We start from the raw sequence: 22,806 nt of genomic DNA, 5'->3' as shown, positions 1-22,806 counted from the left end.
TCCAGCTTTCTTGTTCAGACGGTGAATCCGTACGCCTCCAGCCGGATTCCTGAAAACCCGAACATTCCTCCAGATCTGAATTCCCTCTTCGATTGCAGGCTAAAGTCAAGGTTTCTCGATTCCAGTGAATAACAGAGAGCGGCCGAGGCCTTCGAATTCTCATACATCTTGCATGCTACGGGAAACGTCTGAGGTGAGTTTTAGAAAGATAAATTTTGGTTTTGTAATTAGAAAAAAATTTCAATAAATTAAAAACGAAATTTTTTTGGAAGCAGTGCGTTTGCTTCTCTCTAAAAATTGTATCTGTAAAGATTGTGGTAAAAAAGGAATTTTTATGTGCAATATTTTTGTAATGCAGAAATTTTCCAAGCATTTGGAAGATTTCTGGATTGCAAAAATAACGTTTAAAAAATAATTGAAAATTGAAAAATTATCGTTTTTTCATTTGTAATTGTCTTTATTTGGTAGAAATTTTTTTTAGAAAGAGATTTTGTTATTCTTTTTTATTCATTATAATAACAATTGCAATCGATATAACATCTGCCTAATTCCATTTTACATTATCTTGAATCATTCAGAGAGAAATATTCCAATTATAGTCTGAAACATAAGGTACGATATTTAAGGGAATGCTGTGAGAATTTAAAACTTATTCCTTCCTAGCTGATAAACAGCTTTTGATTTTGTAATGTAGAATTTATTGCATATATGCCTGTCAGTCCATATGCATTAATAATAAATATAAATTATTTTACTAAAATTAGCCTCTTAATACTCATGCAATATTCAAAAATGGAATTTATCTATGATTCGCTCTTCCTAATTTTTATATAGAAAATAATTTTTTGACATGGTAGAAATATCTTTGGTTAGAGTAATTTAACTTCGAGTTAGTACCTTCTAAAACATTGTAATCGTTAATTTTTTCTTTAATTTTATAACTTCGTATAAATAGGGTGCATTTTATTTGTCATTTACAGATATATTTTTAAAAAAAGGGTTTCATAACATATGTGTTAAAAATAGTTCTAATTTTGTATGTATATATGATAGAAATAATTGGTATTAAGAATTAAAAGATGAAAGCATATAGTTTTCTTTAGAAATTTAATTTCAAATTTATTTATTTTTAATTTGCTTTATTTTTTACGATTAGTGAGGAATCATGATTTTATTAAAAGAAAACAGATCATGCTACTTAGAAATGTTTTTTTTTCAATTTGTTTAAATACAAAATCTGTGCTTGGAATAAATTTCTGCATGGTGTTCTTTTCTTTTAGTATTTTACTTTATTAAAAGAAAACAGATTACACTAGTTAGAAAAAATTTTCAGTTTGTTCAAATACAGAATCTCTGCTTGGAATAAATTTCTGCATAAAATACTAAAAGAAAATACTTTTCTTTTAGTATTTAGTATTAGTATAAACGCTATTTGGACTTGAATAATTATAGTTCAGCCTACAAAAAACGGAATATGGTTTCTTCTAAAATGAAATCATTGTCTATCAGTGATTAAAATTTTTTTTTTTAAAATTAAATTTCTAAAAATAAAATTTCTGAATATACAGTCACTCACACACACACACACACATCGAACTTTAACAAAGGCTTTTTATTACAGTTCCGTTCAATGTTACAACTGTTTTAAGTCGCAAAGGAAAATTAACGACCATTTCTGTATAAGTAATATGAGAACAGATTCACTTAATAATAATTTTAAAAAACCTAATCCTTTTTTTTAAAAATCATGTTTGGAGTTTGGAATTCTGGCGTGGTTTTTTTTTTTTTAATTATTATTTCGTACTATTAGAAATCCTAATTTTTTTTAATCTTGTGCGTATACCACATAAACGATGCTATCAGTTTTTGTTTAGTACAATAAAAATAATTTTCCATATAGTTTTTACACGAACAAAATATCAGAAAATTTGTGGGAGTTATTGTTCTTATATACAAAGTCACAGTAGGATAAACCTTTGTATTGAAAAAGTCAGAGAATAACCTAATGTAATATTTTACGATTTCCTTATTGTGTGATCTTTAAAAACCTTTCTTAATAAATAAGGATCGTGCCAGTTGTATCTCTGTTTCTATCTCTCTTCGAAGTATGGTATAATTGTTTTTGAATGTCATTCTACATTACAGAATATATTTAGTTGCTAAAATAGTATAAAATTTACACTGCTTACATCATCGAAATTTTATGCTGTTAAGTATCCAAATAATATATATTTTTATATCTACACTTTGATATGAGAAGAGATGATGCTTTGTTTTAAGGATCAATGAATGTTGTAGAATTTTTATAAGATTTTCGTTTAAACTTGAGAAATGAATAGCTTGTTGGCTCCTTTCTGTATGGTATGTATCAAGTATTAGCCACTTCCGAGGCTTCGAAAAACCTTATATTTTAACTTTTAAAATATAAACCACTTACTTCGAAGAATAAACATAAACTTATTTATCAAGTATAGAAAAAGGGAAAAAGTTTTTTAGTATGTGGTATTATTTTAAAAACATCTACAAGTATCGTCATTTTTTTCGTAACAATTTGAATATGAATGGAATGATCATTTAAAAGTTCAATCAAAATTCTATTTTGTTATGCCTTGAGCTGTATGTAAAAAATTGCTTGAATTTTAAATTTTTTGAAATTACTTATATGATTTATATACTAGATATAGTCCGCCTGGAAGGATATTATTGGATTAGTGAATGTTTATTTGATTATACTGTTTGCATTATTCTTGATCTCTTATATTTGGTGCAAGTAGGATAGGAAAATTTGGACAAAATCAATATTATATATTGTGTAATAAATTAGGATTTGTATTTCCATTAGAGCACCGTATTATTGTTATTTGGTAAATTGCAAAGAGCTGCATTTTTAAAGACATTAAAAATAAAAATAAATAAATAAAAATATAAAAAAAATATTTTTAAAAAGTAATTTTTCAGCTTTAATTGTAATTTTTATAGCCATTCTTAATTTTACTATATTGATTATTTAATGCAAAAGCCATTCAATATGGCGTCCGTCTTTCTTGAAGAAATGCATTCCTTCAAAAATAGTGAAGAGTTTAAATTCTAAGTCAAAGGAAGATATTTTAGCATTTATAGATTTATTCCATATTACATTATCTATTTATTGTATTTTATACAAATCGTATATTTTAATAATATGCTTGAAATCAGGTTTATTGTATTTTAAGTATTTAAAATATTTGAATCAGGATTTATATTTTAGTGATCGATAAAAGTCATTTCAACTTCTATTTGGTAATTTGAATTATTTTATATGATGGCATTTCTTATAATATGTGAGTCATAAGAGTTTCATATAGATCGTAAAGTCATTGGGTCAATGAAGCGTTTAAAACGAAGTTTTTGAATTATAACATTAAGACGATAAAAAAATCATTACAGTACTGATTTTTGTACTCATGGAAAATAGGTACATGTGCCTTGCTAATTTAAATTAGGAATTTGTTATTCTCATTTCAAAGTAAATGCATAAGATAATACGCAGTTAAGTACTGAATGAGAAAAAAAATATTGGCTGTCATATAATTGCAGCTTCACGTGACTTGATTTTTTTCTAAAATAATTAAGATTGGAATAACATGTTTAAAGGTTATTCTTACAGATTATTTGTGATTAACTGAAAATAAATTCATCTTTTTATATAACTGAAACCTACAAGAAATGCTGAGAACTTGGTTGAAGAATAAAAGATCAAATTTTTTGTAATTATGTGTATTTGAAATAGATATATATATTCGAAAGTTCGAATTGCTGAATATTTTTGATATAAATATTAAGAACACTATTATTATTTACTAATATGTTGCTGAATTTATTCAAACATTGTAATAAGAAATTAATTAATGATAAAAATATGTCATAAAATGGATCGTCTTAGCTTTGAAAATACTTTAAATACTATGCAGCTTAAACCAAGCTGCTATTTTTTTATGGCTTTCATTTTCATTCTAAAACTTCTTTAATTTTTTATGTAAATAGAAAGATAAAATTCATTTTAAAAGTAATATTTTTTTTAAAACTGTAAATAAAAAAAACTTTTTTTTTGCAAATTATTAATTCTATTATATTAGTTACATTATATTATATTAGTTATATTCCGTTATATTATCCGTCATTCAAGATATATCCGATGAATTTTTCAGAATCTCTAGAAGAATTTAAATTGATATTTCCGGATTATATATAATAATTATTTTTGTGAAGCTAAGATTTGCAGTTTATATCAAAGGAAGATAATATTTAAAATGTTATGAATTATCACAGCAGAAAAGAGTATTATGTATGCGTTGAAGATTTAAAATAAAGTTAAATAAAAGTTGCCAATATTCTCTTAAATGTACTATTTTTTTACAATTTTGATTATAAGTTACTATATCGAAAGAAAAAATAGCGAGATACTCTTAAAATTTTTTAAAATAAAAATTGTAATGAATAAAAATGTACTCAAGTTGACTAAAACATTTATAAATAATTTGGGAGATAGTTAATTAATACAATTTTTATATGATTACTTAGAAAACCAAGATTGAAAATCTTTTCTAAATTTATATTTTTAAGATATTTTTTTAAGTTTTTTTTCAATGACTTTAATATATTCTCAGCAATCGCGATTTCAGTTTTAAAACAGAAATGCTTTAAATAAAAACTAAAATATTAGTTTAAGTATATTAGTTTAATTAAATAGTTTATAAAAATAATAAAAGAAAACCTTAATTTCAGATTCATGAACACATACTGAATACTGTATTAATTTAAAATGTAAAGTAGGCTTTCGCAAACTATGTTTACGAATACTACTCATGACACATTGTATACTTTTTGTGAGGTACGACTTTTCACACCAAAGATTTAAATTGATCTAAAATAATGCCTCTTTTAAAATTTTGTCTATATATTCGTACATATGATGAGTTGATATGTTCTTAGTTATGTGGTACGAAATTTTTAAAAGTTGAAAATACCTGCTGCCAAGGATTATAAAATTAATATTTAGCTAGAAATTATTGCTGATCTTACTTGTATTTACCGAAATATTAGTATTTATTGGAAATTAGAACTAATCGCACTTAATAGAACAAAATTGTTGCTTGAAAGAATTTTACTTTTTCATTTCTTAAGAACGGAATACTTCTAAAAAAACCGAAATATTAAAAAAGATTTTAGCTTGTAATTTTTACAAAAACAAATTGAGAAATTCAAATAAACTGCGTAAATAAAAAATAAATAAACTGCAACCTTTGTTTATCAGAATTGCGCACTTTATTCTTCTAATAACTGGTGGAATATTTCAGAAAACTTGCATAAAAATTTTAATTACATTTTTATGGCAATTATATATATTTTATGGTTATTATTATTTTTTTCAGTTATGATTGAATTATTAAAGAGAATTTTTTATACATAGATGCATTCTATACGTATTTGAGCTAAAAAATAATCTTGTACATATTTTTTAAATTTTTAAATTTTATCCGTAAATTTCTGAAGGGAACTCTTTATATAACTGTATTTTAAACATTCATTAATAAACGATCCTATCTAAATAAGTTTTTGTTTTAGCTATTATAGCAGCATATTAGATAAAATTTATCAAAATTTCTTCTGAAGCAACTGGTAAAATTTATTCGCTGGTTTGTTTTATCTCAAATTTATAAAAAATTACTTATGAATTTTTATAAATATATAAGTATATCCCGCCATTTAATGAAAAGCATTTAACAAATAAATTGTAAAATTATGAATAATTTAATTAACATTCCAAATCAAGGGAATTAATCTTATATGTGAGCTAAAATTACTACAGTTTCTAATTGCTAATATATTCTATTTATTTTTAGAAAATTATTATTTTTTGACAAAATTTAAATTACTTATCTTTCTACCAAACAAAACAGAAACTGCAAATGAAAGAAAAATTTTCCGATCTATTGAAACATGAAAAAGTCATAACTTTGAATTATATTCTACATTATATTGCTAGGAAGATAGCCACATAAATCTTAGAAGTTTATTCTGGAAAGAATATGATAAATTACCCAACGTTTATCCATGGAAAAAAAGAATGCAGTCAGTTGATTAATGGTGACGTTTACTGGTTGCATATTGACAATATCACTGGTTATTTTTCTTCCCAAGTGTGACTGGATTTTGTTATTCCGGTTATGAATGTTTGGTTCTTATCCTCACATTTCTTTTTCAGTAATCTAAATATATTACTCTGTATCTGACACAGAATTATGCATTACGTACATAATACATTATTTTAAACCAAATATAATAGTTGAATCATTTTGAACATAGAAAAAGCACCCAAGCTGCCATATGGATATCATTTGATGCTTAAATAATATGGAAAGTTAACTTTTTCCCAAATTGTCTACCTGTGATATCGCTTAACTGCATAGGAAATTAATTTTCGATTTTTTTTGTTCTATTTTTTCTGGTTTATTTTCCTTAAATCGAAATAATTATAAAAAAAAAACAACACTTACTTTTGGATTAATGAAAAAAGTACAACGTCATCTGCATCCTAACAAATATATTATTCTTAATGTTCAGATACGCATACAGATGAAAAAGACAAATTGTTCTAACATCTTTAAAAACATGTTTAATTTTAATTTAAATAATTTTTCTATTGTATAATAAAAAATTTTTTTTATTCATGTAAGAGATTATCAACTTTACCATTTAATTTATATGAATAATTACAAAAATAAATCATTGATTACAAAAGCTGAAAAACTCTCCTACAGGTTGTTTGATTCCTCCTTAATAAGCTGCTCGACACATGAGTATTCTTAAAACTTAAGAAAGAATTTTAGGTACACTATCACGATAATAAATTTAACGGAAAATTTTGGAAAATGCTAATTGTATGAAAACGATATATGAATACTATTTCGACAGATTTTGACAAAGTGCTGTTTGTTAGTAAATAGCAATGCTAAAACTATACGAAATAATTTTATTATAAACCTTACATAAGTATATACAAGATTTTATTATAATTAAGATACACGATTAATACTTTTAATGTAATTATTAATATGTGTTAATCACATACCACGGTCCATAAATGTGGAATATCCCATTGAAAAAAAATGAAGCGGGTTGATTCTTCAAAAACAATATTTCGATAAACTTCATGGGGATCACAAAATTAAGTTCCAGGCCACTCTTTTATCATTGCCAAGGTGAATGGCATTGTAAAAGAGTGAGCGCCCTAAACAACTGAGAAACAATCTGACAACTATGGGGATTCATTAAGCATAAAGTGGCAGATGAGCTTTCCTATACTCCTGTAAATTTTCTGATTTGAAAAATGTTGTATAAAATACTTTCATTCATGTTGCCCCAATAATGTCTCTCTCTCTCTCAAAAAAAAAAAAAAAAAAAAAAAATTGTCGATACTACTTTGTTTAGTGGTGGCGGGGTAGTCAGCTGTACCCAAGAAGAAGAAGCAGTGTACCTCAAAATGTCATATAGAATCTGGCGGCATATTGGGCTTTACTAAGAGAATGATGGTGGCCAAAAGGATTACTTAGGATAATTCTTGCATTAGATCATAATTGAAACTTAAGAACCTATGGTGTATAATAATCTCCTAAAATAGAAAGGCTGTTCGTCTTTTGCATGTCTATTGGGCTAGTGAAACTTTGTGTCCACTTTGTAAATTATCTATATAAAAAAAAATCTAATCTCCCCATTTGAAATAATAAACATAATCGTAATTTCATCGAATATTATTCTGTTATGTATAGACTCATTTTGTCATTAATATTTGACAGCCTAACAAGACATATCAAATTATGTAAATAATTCTTCTGAATAGTATTAATTTCTTTTATGAATTGGTCCGTACTTCATTAATTGATGGTAAAACAACAAGACATCTCGAATTAGTTCACGCAGTCCCCGCTGTAATTATTAGATTCATTTTGATTCATTCTCTCTCTTTTCACAACAAGAGAGTCCTGCTATGAAGTTCAATGAAATTTATCGCAATAGCTCTTCTATCAAGTTTCCCGTTTCAAATACTTATGGTTCTTTCAATTTCAAAGCATAATTTGTAATTTTATTCAGTGTTTAATGACTTATACCAATGGTATTCTAGGGTGAAAAATATAAATAGAAGCGAGAAAAGATTTCTCTGATATTTTTAATATCAATTATTCAATTAATTTTATTTATACCATTAATTTTACATTTGTTAGAATTTATCATAGATTTCCTTCACTTTTTAATAGTTTCCAGATTCAACTACAGACAGGATTATGCCGATTATCCTAATGGAAATCTTAACTTCAGTGCATTATTTGCATTAGAAGAATTCGATAATTCAGAAAAAGTTGAAGAGATTTCTCTTTATCAAATGAATTAAGTGAGGTAACTGTAACTGCAGTTTAATTTTTTAGTTTCATGAGATGATACTAATTTCGTTACACCACTAGGACCACTTTCTTTCTCTTACCTTTGTTTCCCCGCTTTTTTTAGACATAAAAATTATTTTCTTCTCTACAATACAAGAAATATTCCATCTCCTTTAAGCTTAACCGAATATCATTACCGATGTAAAGTTTTGTGTCCCCTCTTGTTTTAGACATCAAAATTATTTTCTTCTCTGCAATCCAATATTTCATCTCCTCTTATCTTAATCTGATATCATCACTGAAGTAAAATTTATGTTTCATATTCTTTCTAACAACAATTTTTATGACACTTTTTTTCTCGCTTATAGAATGTTAAAAGGTTGTAAAAACTATCTTACATTTCTATGCGCTAAACAAGACATCTGCTTTGATTTTTTTCCTTTTCTTTGTTTCTTAAAGAAAGTCTTAAAGGTAAAAATTCTTTCAGACGTACAGCTGTTTTCACATCATACTAAGATCTCAGTGTAAGGTTAAACAAATTTATGGCCTTGTAGTGGGAGGTTACCATATTCTACTTCTCCTCATGATTTGGCATACCACATTCAGTTCAAACGATTTTCGTATATTTCCTCAAAATAGTGGTAGAGATCAGAACCTTAGTAGTTGCATGTATTTCATACATCTAAATCTGAAAAATTCATTGAACCACTTGCAATGCGTATTCCCTCTTCTTACTGCCACCATTCATCTCTAATGGCATTTTCCCCGTAAGATCCGACGCCATCTCTACCCTGAGAGAAGGATCTACTATAAAATCTATCACTGTCCATACACTGAGACCGGTAATAGTGATGATCTAAATCCTTACAGCCAAGATTTAGAGAAATTGCATTTATCTCTTTCTGGGTAACTTTCTGGAAAGTGGTAGCAGAAAGGTGTCGCTAAAGTTTCCTTTCTGAAAAAGTCAGGAAAATAAAATGACTAATATTCATTCTTTTGCACATTTGGATGCCTTAAATTTAACTTGCAATGAGAAATTTTTCACTTTCAATTTAAATAAAAGTACTATATATGGGAGAAATGATAAATATATTTTATCCGAAAGCTAGATTTATCCACAGATTCTGTCTCATGTATCAGATTATCGTTAACTATGATAACAAAATTATATTCCCCCCTCTTTCTCGTTATGTGAATATTAATGATAATATTTCTATTTTATGATTTATTTTGTCTGTAGCCCAGTGGTTTTCTGATGTTTGATAAAATGTATTTTCTTTCATTGGATGCAATCAAGATATTTTATGATAAATAAGTATTTTATTATTTGGCTATAATATATGATGAATGACACGTTTCTTGGAATTCAAGAACAATAGTAGAGGACGTCATTTTTTAATGTGTGCTTGAAAGGAATTTAAAGAAAAGTAAGCAATTATTAAAATGGCTATACTTTTTGAAATTGCAGTAGAGAAAATTTACATTCGAGTTGTTATTAATAATCAAGCCGAGTTGATTATTAATCCCTATCAATTTATAGCGTTTTCCGGTCAGCTTATATTTATTTGGAAGTACTCCATAACTTAAAAACAATACAAAGAGTCAATATCAATACGATACAGATCTACAGGGTGTTTATAAAGTCCTGGACCCATTTTGATGTTTAATAACTCATAAAATAATAAAGATAGATTTAAATTAATAACATAAATGGTTAAATAGACTCAAAAAGTTTCATGACCCTTGTCAATGAGCTTCCACGTCTGCCCACTTCGTCGCACGGAGAATATGAAGTCGATAGTCAATTTCACGCCAGGTAGCGACAAGCATGTCGGCATCCACAGAGCCATTTGCGCACTTTATGGCGATTAACAATGCCAGAAACATGAAAGGATGCTTCATCGGAGAACATTATGCTCTTCAGAAAATCAGCAGCATCTTCTATCCTCCTTAGCATATCTGTTGCAAAGGCCATCCTCCTAGGCCTATCGTTCGGTTCCAAAACTTGAACAATTTGAACTTTGTATGCATGCAGTCTTAATTTATTCTTAATAACCTTGTACACCGTCGAAATTGGCATATCCAATTCTGTTACCGCTGATCTCACAGATATTCTAGGATTGTGTAAAAATGTCTTTCTGACACGCTCAACATCAAAATCACTTGTGCAAGGACGTCTGGAACGTTTCTTATCTGCGATACTTCCAATTTCTAGAAAATTCTTTTTCCACCGCAAGATGCTGTTTTTGGATGGAGGATCTTTTTGGTAAATTCTTCTGAAATTTCTCTGTGCTTGCACTATCGATTTCATTTCTATGAACCACCATAAAATCTGTGCTTTCTCTTGTGGTGTATGCATTCTCCTTAATATCCGCTCGAATAAAACATCACATACAAAAGTACTACATAGAACAAACACATCAAAAGTAAACATAACATTGCAATAGTTGCCAAAAACAAAAGAGAGAAAAATGCAATTAATAAGCAGACAATATTTAGAAAAGTACAGATATTTAGACTGGAAAATGAAATTATCTGAAATTAACCACACGCGCAGACGATATTTACAAAAGTAAAAATATTCAAACCTGAAAAGGAAAATATATGAGTTATTCCATCAATAAATGCCATAAGTTTGTTTATATCTTTATTATTTTATGAGTTATTAAACATCAAAATGGGTCCGGGACTTTATAAACACCCTGTATTATTATTCACTAATATAGGATTAGATATTGTACAATATATGTATACGACGTTGTTCGATAGTCTGTATGTCGGATAATATCGTGAAGATATCATAACAACGCTGCTGCGAATTTTGTGCTAATAGGGTATTAGATTTAGTAGATGTGTAAGAAAAGGAAGACGTTGGATAGGAAAATTCTTAACAACACCTTCTTTTTTGTTAATAAGATTGACCTGACGATAAATATAAGTTCTACAATTTAAATGACACATTAAAAATACCAATTTTTAAAAAATTGGAACAAAAATTTCATTATGGTTAGTTGAATTGTAATGAAACTGAAAACTTTTGTTCCATCCACAAATGAAACAAAAGGTCAGTAGTCTCAGATTGATTATCAATAATGACTTGCAGCTTTTGCATACCAAATGTTATGAGAATTCAAAGCCATTTTGTTTGTCAGTGTTGCTATTTGACTAATGACTTCTCAAAACCAGATGGCCAGGAATTTCTTACTTTTTTTACTGTAAAAAGCTCCAAACTTGTAATGATTTGCTACCGAATCTCATTATTTCAGCAACCTTTTAGCATTTGGAACCAACTCCCTGTAATTAACTCGCACGCGCTGGTTGTGTAGCGGAATATGAAATTTTGAATGTGAATCTGAATGTATTTCTGATTCTACTGAAGGTGGAATATTCATATGACGTTATACTTATATAAGTAACGGTAAGTAACGTAGTAAGCAATGTAATAAGTAATTTAATATCTAATTATTTGTTGTTCATCTAGAAGAGCAACTCTCTAGAGTTCATCTAGAGAGTTTGGAATATCCTGATTTCGTACAACAAAAATAAATAATAATTATATCATGCAATATCTTATGCTTATAAGACTTACTTTTGTTATGTACCGTTATGATCTTTTTCGTTTGCAGATTACAAAATACATCCCAAAAAGAAATTGGACTTTTCATTTTAGTTTTAAACAATTTAAGTTTCGGATTGTATCTAACCAGCTCAAGATATTGCAGGATCAATAATCGACATTTTGTTCGATATTTTGAATGACGTACAATATCATGAAGATATTTTAACAATACTGTAGGACATTTTGTGCTAAAAGGAATTGATTCTAGGAAGAAAAACAGCGAACATACAATATAACTAAACAAGTTGTCAAGATATTTATTTAGGAATAGATAAGTAAAACAGTTATGTTTCATACATACAACAATTTGTATATCCACATTAAACCTTAAATTATTGATTTTACTATTTAATATAATTAATTTATGTTTTAACACGTCCATTGCCACCTATGATTTGGTCCATCCGTATAAGTAAATGTTACTTCTATCTCTATTAACGTAGAAGGTTCAACAACATTGTCATGCTGTATTGAATGAAATTCAGAATGACGAATAACATCATAGAGATATCGTAAAATAGAATGTGCTATTAGAGATGCTATCGCTTAAGTATAACGGAGGAAGAGGGGGCATTCGGTTAGAAAATAATTACAAATCAGAAGTAATTCACGGGACAGCCGAAATATAAATATATTTTAGCGAATAGAAAAATTTAAATGGTTGTTAAAGGAGCTTTATATTTAAAAAAAATTCCGACTCAATTATATTTTATTATAAACTGCTTAAAAGGCCTCTTTTATTTTGCTTTTCTTGGGAACAATCAACTTATTTGATCACATTTCAATATCGCATGCATTTTATCTCAGTATAGCTTCTTAGAATTATAAAGGGAATACGATGAGGTTATTGCAAACATCAGTAGCATGATGGTTAGAGTAGTTGCTTTTCGACCATTTCAGACTTATTAATTTGGACCAAAGGTATAGCAACCAGCGAACATCAGTACATCGGAATTTTCAGTCGTTAGGAGCACCTGAAGACAAAACGTTAGTGGCTGTATTTACCTACTATAGAAAAATATGATAAAAGGATGAAAAGAAATAATACAATTACTTGAATGCAGTTTATAATTGCGAAGCCATTGATCGTAACTAGGGCCTCCATTAATGCAAATTACATCCCAGGGCTATTTATCTATGGTTTGAAACTGAAACTTTATCTATTCTATAAGGACTCTATTCATGCTTACTTATTTCACATGAAATGAGTTTCTGTATGCCAAATGCAATATATTACATTTAAAATTTGATGTCATGAATTTGGAATTCGGCTGAAAGAAAAAGGGCATGAAACCAGAACTCAGTGTAAGAAAACACTGAGTTCTGATTTTATGACTGAAAATGGCGAGTTACTATCAAATGGCGAGTTATTACTCAAATACAATTAATTCATGTGGTCTACTTACCAAATAATGAAATATTCATACGAGTAAGCATGTCATTCGAATTTTTTTCCAACTAGTTTCCTACTCAATTCTTAGAGATTTACTTGCTTTTGTTTGAAATGTTCCTTATGTTTTTCATACGTTTTGTTTGAAGTTTCAAAAATTTGTTCCTTTAATAGTTTCTTTATAGATATAAGGAAGAAGTTATATCCTAGTAGCATGATCATTCTCCCATTTATGGTCATTTAATGATGATTAAAAGTAAATGACAGTAATAATACAAGTACAAGACAAATGACTAAATAATATTTTTTATATTGAATAAAAAAGTAATATTTAAATTTTCGATATCTTCTTAAAAAGAAATTGAATTTTATAAATTCAATATGAAATTTCATTTTTTTCAGTTGTGTTGCTTATATCTTAGAAAAGTTGTTTGGAGTTCTAATCAAATTTTATTTTTCAAAATTCATAAATGCTCAAAAAAAAAAAAAAAAAGGAATTGCTTACATAGGGATTTCGAAATACAAACACAAATCTGAAATTTATTCTATTCAAATAAAAAACACATTTTGAAAGTTTATATTTATCGTTATGATTGCTTGAAAACAGGTGATACAAATATTCGCGACAAAGAAAGGTTACTAGGTCACTAGAGTTTTGTTTTTATTTCGTAGTTCTCAAAATTAAAATATCATAAGAAGTAGAATTCAGACTAAAAATGTAATCATATGAAAAGTAAGCTATCCAAACAAATAATAGAATGCAAATGAAATTTCATTTTATTCAGTTGTGTTGTTTATTTCTTAGAAAAGTTCTTTGGAGCTCTAATCACATTTTATTTTTCGAAAAGTAATATTCTTCCTAGCTTTTCTAAGAAATGATTGCACGCAAGAAATAATCGTAACAAAAATTCTTTTTTCCCTCTTCTAACTGCGAAAGTAGGAATGCGCTTAAATTTATTTTATTATTATTATTATTTTTGCCAAAACATTTTTTTTCTTATATTATCAAACAAAAAAATAAAGTAAAGAAAAAATGATCAAAAATTTATTTATTGAAAAATTTGCACAAATTTATACAGATAAATAATCTAATATTATCAGAAACTGAACCTTATAATAAGGTAAAGAATTTAAATTCCCAAAACTATATTATAGAATTCATACAAAATAGAAAACAACAACAACAACAAAAAAAAAAAACTCGTGTTAAATATTTCTATCTCTGAAAAAATAACTCACAGATTACTTAATCTTGCAAAACATATTGTTACGGATCACCGGGTTCGCTTTAGTGGTTGTATGGTGTGAAAACAATCAGCAGGCTTCAGAAGAAAACAATGACGACGTTTATTTACACGATGAACACGAGTACACAGACGAGACAAATACAAAGACGACAACTATATACAGCCGAGACGTGCACACAGTATAGCACACTACGACGGACGCCCACAAGTAGTAATCGTCCACAGTACACAAAGCGGCCAGTCAGAATCCAGCAGGAGAGGGATCCTCGGAGCTTCGCTCTACGGTCTCTCCAACGGTTGAACTTCTCACTGTCTCCTCGCTTTAGCTGCAAAGCTGGCCACTCCACACATGACATGATGCTGCTTCTATAATGCACAACAGCTCAGTTCAGCAATAGCTTGGGCTCCGCTATCCTCCTGAAGACTCGTTACTTGTCTATGACTCAGACTACGATTCCGATTACGATCTGGTTCATTGCAGCTTGAGACTACCGTCCTTTTATAGTTCCCGGGAGGCGGGCCTAGAACCTTCTGGGCTAACCATGTTCATCTCAGTTCCTATTGAATGGATCGTTAAAATTCTCAAAGTTTCCAGCACTAACCATTTTGTCGCCAAGCTTTGGGGTTACTGGCTAGGCACCTGAGCAGCATCCAATACAGATGATTGTAAATCAGTCTTTCCGGTGATAGAACTCACCGTGCTGGGAAGCAACTATACAGGCTTGTAACAATATTTAATACAGTGTTAAGTACGAACTATATTTAGATTTAATAGATAACGTTTACAGGATGGCAATTATTTGTAAATTCTGTCATGCGATGCACCATATGATTAGGAGAATCAAAAATCATTAAGAAAGCTTCATAAGGCAGGCACTGGATTTAGAGTTATCAAATTTAGCACATAGTTATTTCTTAGCTAATAGATGTTTACTAAGAAAGGGCTTTTAAATTTTTAATCAAAGATTTAATCAATTCAAAAAATTAACTTTTGTTTGATATTAATTTTATTTATATACAACTTTTACACCAATCACAATAAACTTACAAAATATTTTTATGTATATTTAAAAATATTTTTCATTTTTTTGATTACTTCTTTAATGCATACACGCCCGGCGACGATACTGAAAATATATTTTTGTGTGTTTGCAATTTATCTTTACTGCAGTTAAAAGAATTTTTTTAAAAAAAATAATGAGAGACGAATCAAGCCTGAACATTATAATAAAGAAGAAGTAGAGCAGAATTTATCTTGCACGAATGTCTATGCATAAATAAATTTTCTGATTTTTTTTTCCTTTTGGTGTAACTTTATACAAGATATTTTATGTGCAAAAGATAACTTTGTCAAAGCATTTTTAAATTTCGAGATAGACGTTATGGATACTGATGACTGGTTGGGGCTTTAGTGGCAAAGGAAACATTTTAGCCAAATTCTGCGCTATGGATACTGCTAAAATAACGCTTCATGAAAAGATCTCAAGACTTATTTCAAGGCCTCAATCACTGTTTATTTCTAAATTTTTAAAAAATTAAATAACATTTTTGTTTTAGTGAATCGGGACAGGATCATTTGTATATATGTTCCAGAGTTTTCAAAAATAAGAAGTGTGTTTAAAACTTATTAATCCCCATGCTACGATACGGTAAAAAAAAAAAAAAAAAAAAAAAATGCAACATTAAAAAAAATGACTCGCGTCGAATAACAAGAAATGAAGAAACAAAACTAGTGTCTTTTTAAAGTGTTTTATAAATGCCGAATGCAAAGTGCTGTACTTAAAAAATCAGCTTTCTGCACACGATGTGTCATGTCCTGTGTTGCTCCACTCTATGATTTGGGTTAAAATTACATCTCTGTGCTATGAATCAGATTCCATCGACCTAATCAAAAGCCCCCTTTTATTTACTAATCATTTTATTTAATTTAAGCTAAGCTTTAGTACTGAAAAGCCTCGTTTGCATTTAAGTAAATATTTATTGTATAAAATAATAATTTTTTTTCTTTGCTCCTTTTAAACTTATAAAACTTCTTTTGGAAAGGACGTGTGATATTTGTCTCTAAAAAGATTTAATGAGCTGAGGATGAAGCGAATTCTATACATGCGGTTTTTTAAAAATGGGTCGAGATGTTTTAAAATTTAGGAACTTCCTAGTGTATTTTATTATATTGATCATGTAATAAAATTAAAACTCCATTATATTGTGGCGGCATATGATAAAAAAGAGTAGAGAACCTTCTTGTTCAAGTTACTTTGAAGCAAATCATATCCTAGTGTATGCTCACTAGTGTATAGTTATTCAAATGAAAGCTGTTCACCGGAAATAATTTAGAAGATTATTTCAGAGAGGGTGGAGTAATGTAGCAATGCAGCACCAATTTAGCATCGATACTTTAAATAAAGATTCCTCGAGGAAATATATAATCAGCAAATCTTGTAATAATTTTCCGAAGTTAGTAAATAAGTTTTAAAGTGCTTGAAGTGGTAATGCATAAAGTTTTGATTTCATAGCACAGAAAGAGGTAAAACTATTTATTACCAAATTTGTACTTCCGTTAAATAAATCGAGAAAGCTCCTCCTAGAAGATTATAAATAAAATAACCATTAAAGGTTAATGAGTCCCTTAGGTTGAATAACTAAATTTCCTCATTTAGTACATTACAAACCATCTTTCTGGATTATAAATAACCGTACCTGATTAGTAAACATGTAGCACACTACTTAAAGCACTTCTTAGGGAAATTGCTGCTCTATTTCACTTAAACTTACTTAAGCATAAAGCATTTCTCATGCAAACACTCTTTATCTAAGACCACAGAAAACTAAAAAAAGTTTAGGCTCTCACGCAAGAAGTTTTAGACGATTTGGAAAGCAAATTAACCGCAAAGAGAAATCACGACCAAAATTATTTCACACACGCTAATGTGTTTGACAACACGCTAAAAGTAAGTGACAACTTAAATCTTTGACAACGTAGCAGGAGACCGTTTATTTATTAGTTGCACGCACAATCCGTACGATGTTTATTGAATATTTCTGAAAAAAAAAATGGAATTGTCAAGAGAACATTTTTTTTCACATCAATGGCACTCTAGTGTTTTTTTAAATTACGTTTTATGGAAATTTAATTTTTATAATGCCATAATATTTCGTGAAAAATCTAAAAAAATGTATATTCTTTTAAAATAATGAATGCAGTAATGGTTTTTTACAATGACTTAAATTCTTATTCATTCAAATCAAGAAATAAGCTCCTAAAATATATTTAGATTATAAAATACTTTTTGGAAATTGTTTTTCTTTCTTCTAGCATAATATAAGGTAGGAAATGTAGTTTGAATTGCGTGATATAATATAATTAAATTACAAAAGTTCCAAAACGGAGGCAAAGCACGTGAATAAGAAGGTAATTTCGAATTTCAAGAGCAGATTTGTTTAACTGTAACCAGCACAGTTACATTTTATTTATTTTCCGATTCTTTTTATTTCTACATAATTTTTTAAGGCGTAAATGCGCGAATCATTAATATATAAAGAACATGCGTTGCTTAACTTATGCACTATAGCAAGCTCTACATTTAAATAATTTTATTTTTATTTTTCTTACATTAGAATAGATAAGTTTTCCCTTTTAAAATATGTCTTTATATATTATATAATAGTTGTAAGAAATGTAGTACTGTAAAATAACAACCGAGTTTTGTTTTCCAAGCCATCTCTCAAGGGAACTTAAAATATTTACTGTTTTATCAGCATTTATAATATGCAGATCGTTAGGTAATCACTAAGTATATGAAATATATGAAATTCCAAAGACACTTTGTAAATTTTTTTGAACAACAGTTTTAATTTTTAAATTATATTATTTATTTAGAAAATTAATCCATAAATTAGATCTAATAGCCTCTTACTTTAAATATCATTGAAAATGATAAATTAGTATTTTCGTACAACGGAAATTACACACACACACACACACACACACACACACACACACACACACACACACACACACACACACACACACACACACACACACACACACACACACACACACACACACACACACACGCACACGCACACACACACACACACACACACACACACACACACACACACACACACACACACACAAATATCCATTACAATAAGAAATTAAATACCTGCTGACCAGTACTCGTGCCACTACGACGCAAAATGCAAATCGCTTGTTTGTCAAACGAGTTTCATAACTATCTATTTGAATGAATTTTGCAAGAATTTTTAATATCTTATTTTTTAATATATTAAATTTAAAAATTTCAAGTTTATCTGAATGAAAGCATCATCGGCTTTTCATTGGAAAGATAAATAAGATTGTGTCTTTAAAAATCATTTACATGTAGTTTGATTTATTCTTTTATAGCAAAAAAGTCTTCTGCTTATGCTTATTATATGCCATTATATCCTATTTATTTGAATTAAAAACTATTTAATATCTATATCCAAAACTATTTTCTTAATAAAAATGAAAAAAAAAAAAAAAAACCTCTTTAGATTTTTTTTTTTCATGCAGGTATCTTAATATCTGAATGATTTACAGCGTCACGTTTTGTAAAATGTTAAACAATTTGTTTAAATTACGTTAATGCTTCCATGAATGCCTTTAAATCATATGTTTGAAGATGAAATGAGTTTTTTTTATTCCTAAACATATAAAATTCTAAAAAACATTTCTTTCATTATATTTCTGCGTAAATGATAGGGCAGCGATAATAAGTTTTAGACTAAAATGGAGTTTATTGATGCACATTTGAATATCATTCTTTGCCTTTTATTATAGTGTCGTTATAAAAATATCTTCCATGAATTATCTCTTTTATTATTGCATAAATAAACGCTGTACAATTATCTTGTATGTATGCATTGTAAATTATCTTGTATTCAAAATAATTTTATTCAATTTAAAAGAAGCTCAGTACTAAAAATATCGAAATAGCTTTATTTAAATGTTCTAACTATCGTTATCATTCATTTTGTATCAATTATTCTTTCAGACTTGCGTTTGGCGGAGCATGGAATCGGAAGGGAGCGATGATTTTCCATCAGTAGTCGAACTGAATGTCGGAGGTGTTTTATACACCACATCCTTAAGCACACTCACCAAAGACACTAAATGTCTTTTGGGCCAAATCTTCACGGGCAAAGAAGGAATTGGAAAAGATGCCAAAGGACGTTATTTCGTGGACAGGGATGGCGTCCTCTTTCGGTATGTCCTCGACTTCCTGAGGAACCAGAAGCTTGTACTTCCGGAAAATTTCCACGAGAAGGAGCGCCTGAAGAACGAGGCTGAATATTTCAACATGGCTGATTTAATAGCTTGTGTAAATTCCCTATCGACGGCAGCACCCCAGCCCGTGTCTCTACCCAGAATGTCTTCCGTGTCCACACCAACATCACCAGGTGGTCTGATGCAAGCTACAGGTCAGCCTGGATATCTGACCATCGGATATCGTGGATCGTTTGCTTTCGGACGCGACGGACTGGCTGATGTCAAGTTTCGGAAGCTGACGAGGATATTAGTCTGTGGGCGAGTGACCTTATGTCGAGAGGTCTTTGGAGATACTTTAAATGAGTCCAGAGATCCCGATAGGGTCAATGAAAATCGATACACAGCAAGGTTTTTCTTGAAGCACAATTTCCTGGAGCAAGCGTTCGATAATTTGCAAGAATCTGGATTCCGCTGTGTGGCAGCAGCTGGATCCGGGACATCCGGGAGTGGAAATGAGCCTCTCAAGCCGGGGATTGACTTTGAGGAGAATCGATGGAATCACTACAATGAGTTTGTCTTTGTGAGACCGTGAGTGAGAGACAAAATGCGATCGAATCGGTGAGACCGCGATTTCAAAACTTATTAAAAAGATTTAAATAAATTCCCATTAAAAAAATGAGCATGAATAATAACAAAAAAGAAAAAGAACAAATTTGTACAAATTCATTTTTAAATTTTTATTGAAAATTAAAAATACATTTCAAAAAAGATTTATTATAAATGCTGATGCGTTTGAAAAACAACATTGACTATGACAAAGAATAAATTCTGAAATATTAAATTAACCCTATGATAAGTTGCTGAAGGATTATTTTTGCACTTCTTAACATAAAATATACCGAAGCTTTGCGCCCCCCCCAGAAAAAAGGATTAAAAAGATTTAAATTTACATTTAAGTATCCTTTTGATATTACACTAAAAGTAATACTGAAAAAAAAACATTATGTTATTAATTATGGAAGGAAACATGTATGTTTACTTTGAATTAGGAAAAATATTTTATAGATAAACAGAATAGATTTTAATAGAAAGTTTTAAATATATTTCCCATATTTTAAATGTTCTAATAACACATAATTATAATTAGTTTCTGGAAGTGTATATAATGTATATTGTTAAAGAAAAGATACATAGCCATATAATGAACGTGCTTCCTGAAAATAGATTAGAAAGCTGCAATATATCACATTAGAAACGATTATTTTGAAAAAACTGCATTATCATAAATTTAAAAATACGCCCGATTCGTAATAGCGATAAATACGGTTCTCTTTTATTTCTTTCAAAATTAATTTAAACTAGAAAATGAAAAAAAGCAAATGAATTTATAAAGAAGTGGATGTAACTTCATGTAAATTTAAAAAATAATCTGTATATTTTTCATACATATACTATTTTCATTTATTTTATAAAAATCAAAACAATAAAAGACTATTTTTTCATAAAAATTAAATTATTTTTCCCTAAATTTAGAAATGGAATAGAAGAGGAAAAAGTTATCAGAAATAATAGAAGAAAACCCAACGTATAATGAAATATTTTGAAAATTAAAAAAATACATTTTATTAGTTTCTTCGTAGTTTTTGATTAATTTCTTTGAAATAATGTAAGACATTACTTATAGAATTTTCGACTTCTTAATGATATATAGATTTTAAAGTTTATGTTTTGTTTCAGTTATAGCTTTTTATCAAAGAAATCAAATGAGAATTACCTTTAAAAATTTTAAAAATTTCTTTGAAAAACGGAAAGGTGTTTTATATAGTTATTAAATACTTTATCAACAGAAAATTTATTCTGTATACTCTGTCGAAGAATGTCAACTAATCTACTAAGTTTTATAAATATGGAAATAATTTTTTTCCTCTCTTAAAATAGTTTAAAAAACAAACAACTTGTATTTAAAGACCATAATATATCCAAAAGACTGAATACCATATCCCCTACTATTTTAGATGTGCTGTTTATATACTTTTTGTATGATTTCTGCTTTATCAATGCTTTTTATCGAGATATATGCACATTTCAACAGTTAGCATGGCATTCCTATTTTTGAATTTGCTGTCTATTGCTTACATAGATTTGAAGATTAATTAGCCATTTAACATGGCTAGCAAAAGAGGAAAAACTCTTGTAAGTGGTTGCTGGCATGATGTAGGAGAAGTGAACTGCACCTCAGTCAAGTCGCTTATTCTGAGTTCTAATCATAAATAAAGATGTGATTATCTTACGGAAGAAGCGAACTGCATATGTGACCAGTCACTTGTAGTGAACTGTGAATCATGTGCTCTTTTGACAAAGGTGACTAGACGAGCTTACAGTATATCTACATTTATTTGAGATTTGCAAGGCAATGAGAATTCAAGAGATTTCTTCGATTTGTAAATAAATTTTACAAGTGTATTTTGTGGCATGAAACTGATTGGACGCGCAATATTAAGTGTTATCTTGCATTTGTTCGTTGAATTTCCAATATTTTTCGCAACAGTACTGAAAAATTGTACGGTACTATACGTTAACTTTTGCAACTTGGGACATCAGTTTCCAAAAATGTAATAATATATAAATATTATTTATTTCCATGCATGTATAAAATTATAATTATAAATATAATTTGTTCCATACATATATTCATATTAAACAAAACAACTTAAATCTTATTTTGCATAAAGTCGTATGATCGACGATCGAATACCTGAAAGGACTTTTAAATTTGCGTTTAGTTCATGAAATAGACTTATTACAATTTTATTCGGTTCATTAATAGTCTTAAGTATTTTAAGTTATACTATTTTCTCCATTTATACATATATTGATGT

General features: G+C 28.7%; 1 protein-coding gene across 1 annotated transcript; it reads left to right on the top strand.

The window, feature by feature from the left end:
* Window positions 1-8: 8 nt before the first annotated feature.
* Window positions 9-20,627, top strand: LOC129961742 (BTB/POZ domain-containing protein KCTD16-like). The gene is made up of 2 exons (XM_056075292.1): window positions 9-193; window positions 19,713-20,627. The coding sequence occupies exons 1-2, from the start codon at window positions 173-175 to the stop codon at window positions 20,517-20,519; spliced, it is 828 nt and encodes a 275-aa protein (XP_055931267.1). The 5' UTR covers window positions 9-172; the 3' UTR covers window positions 20,520-20,627.
* The last annotated feature ends 2,179 nt before the right edge of the window (window positions 20,628-22,806 follow it).

Source organism: Argiope bruennichi, chromosome 2, assembly GCF_947563725.1.
Source record: "Argiope bruennichi chromosome 2, qqArgBrue1.1, whole genome shotgun sequence".
Taxonomy (NCBI): Eukaryota; Metazoa; Arthropoda; class Arachnida; order Araneae; family Araneidae; genus Argiope; species Argiope bruennichi.
Note: the sequence above shows the minus strand (reverse complement) of the source record. Positions and strands in the feature narration are given on the sequence as shown.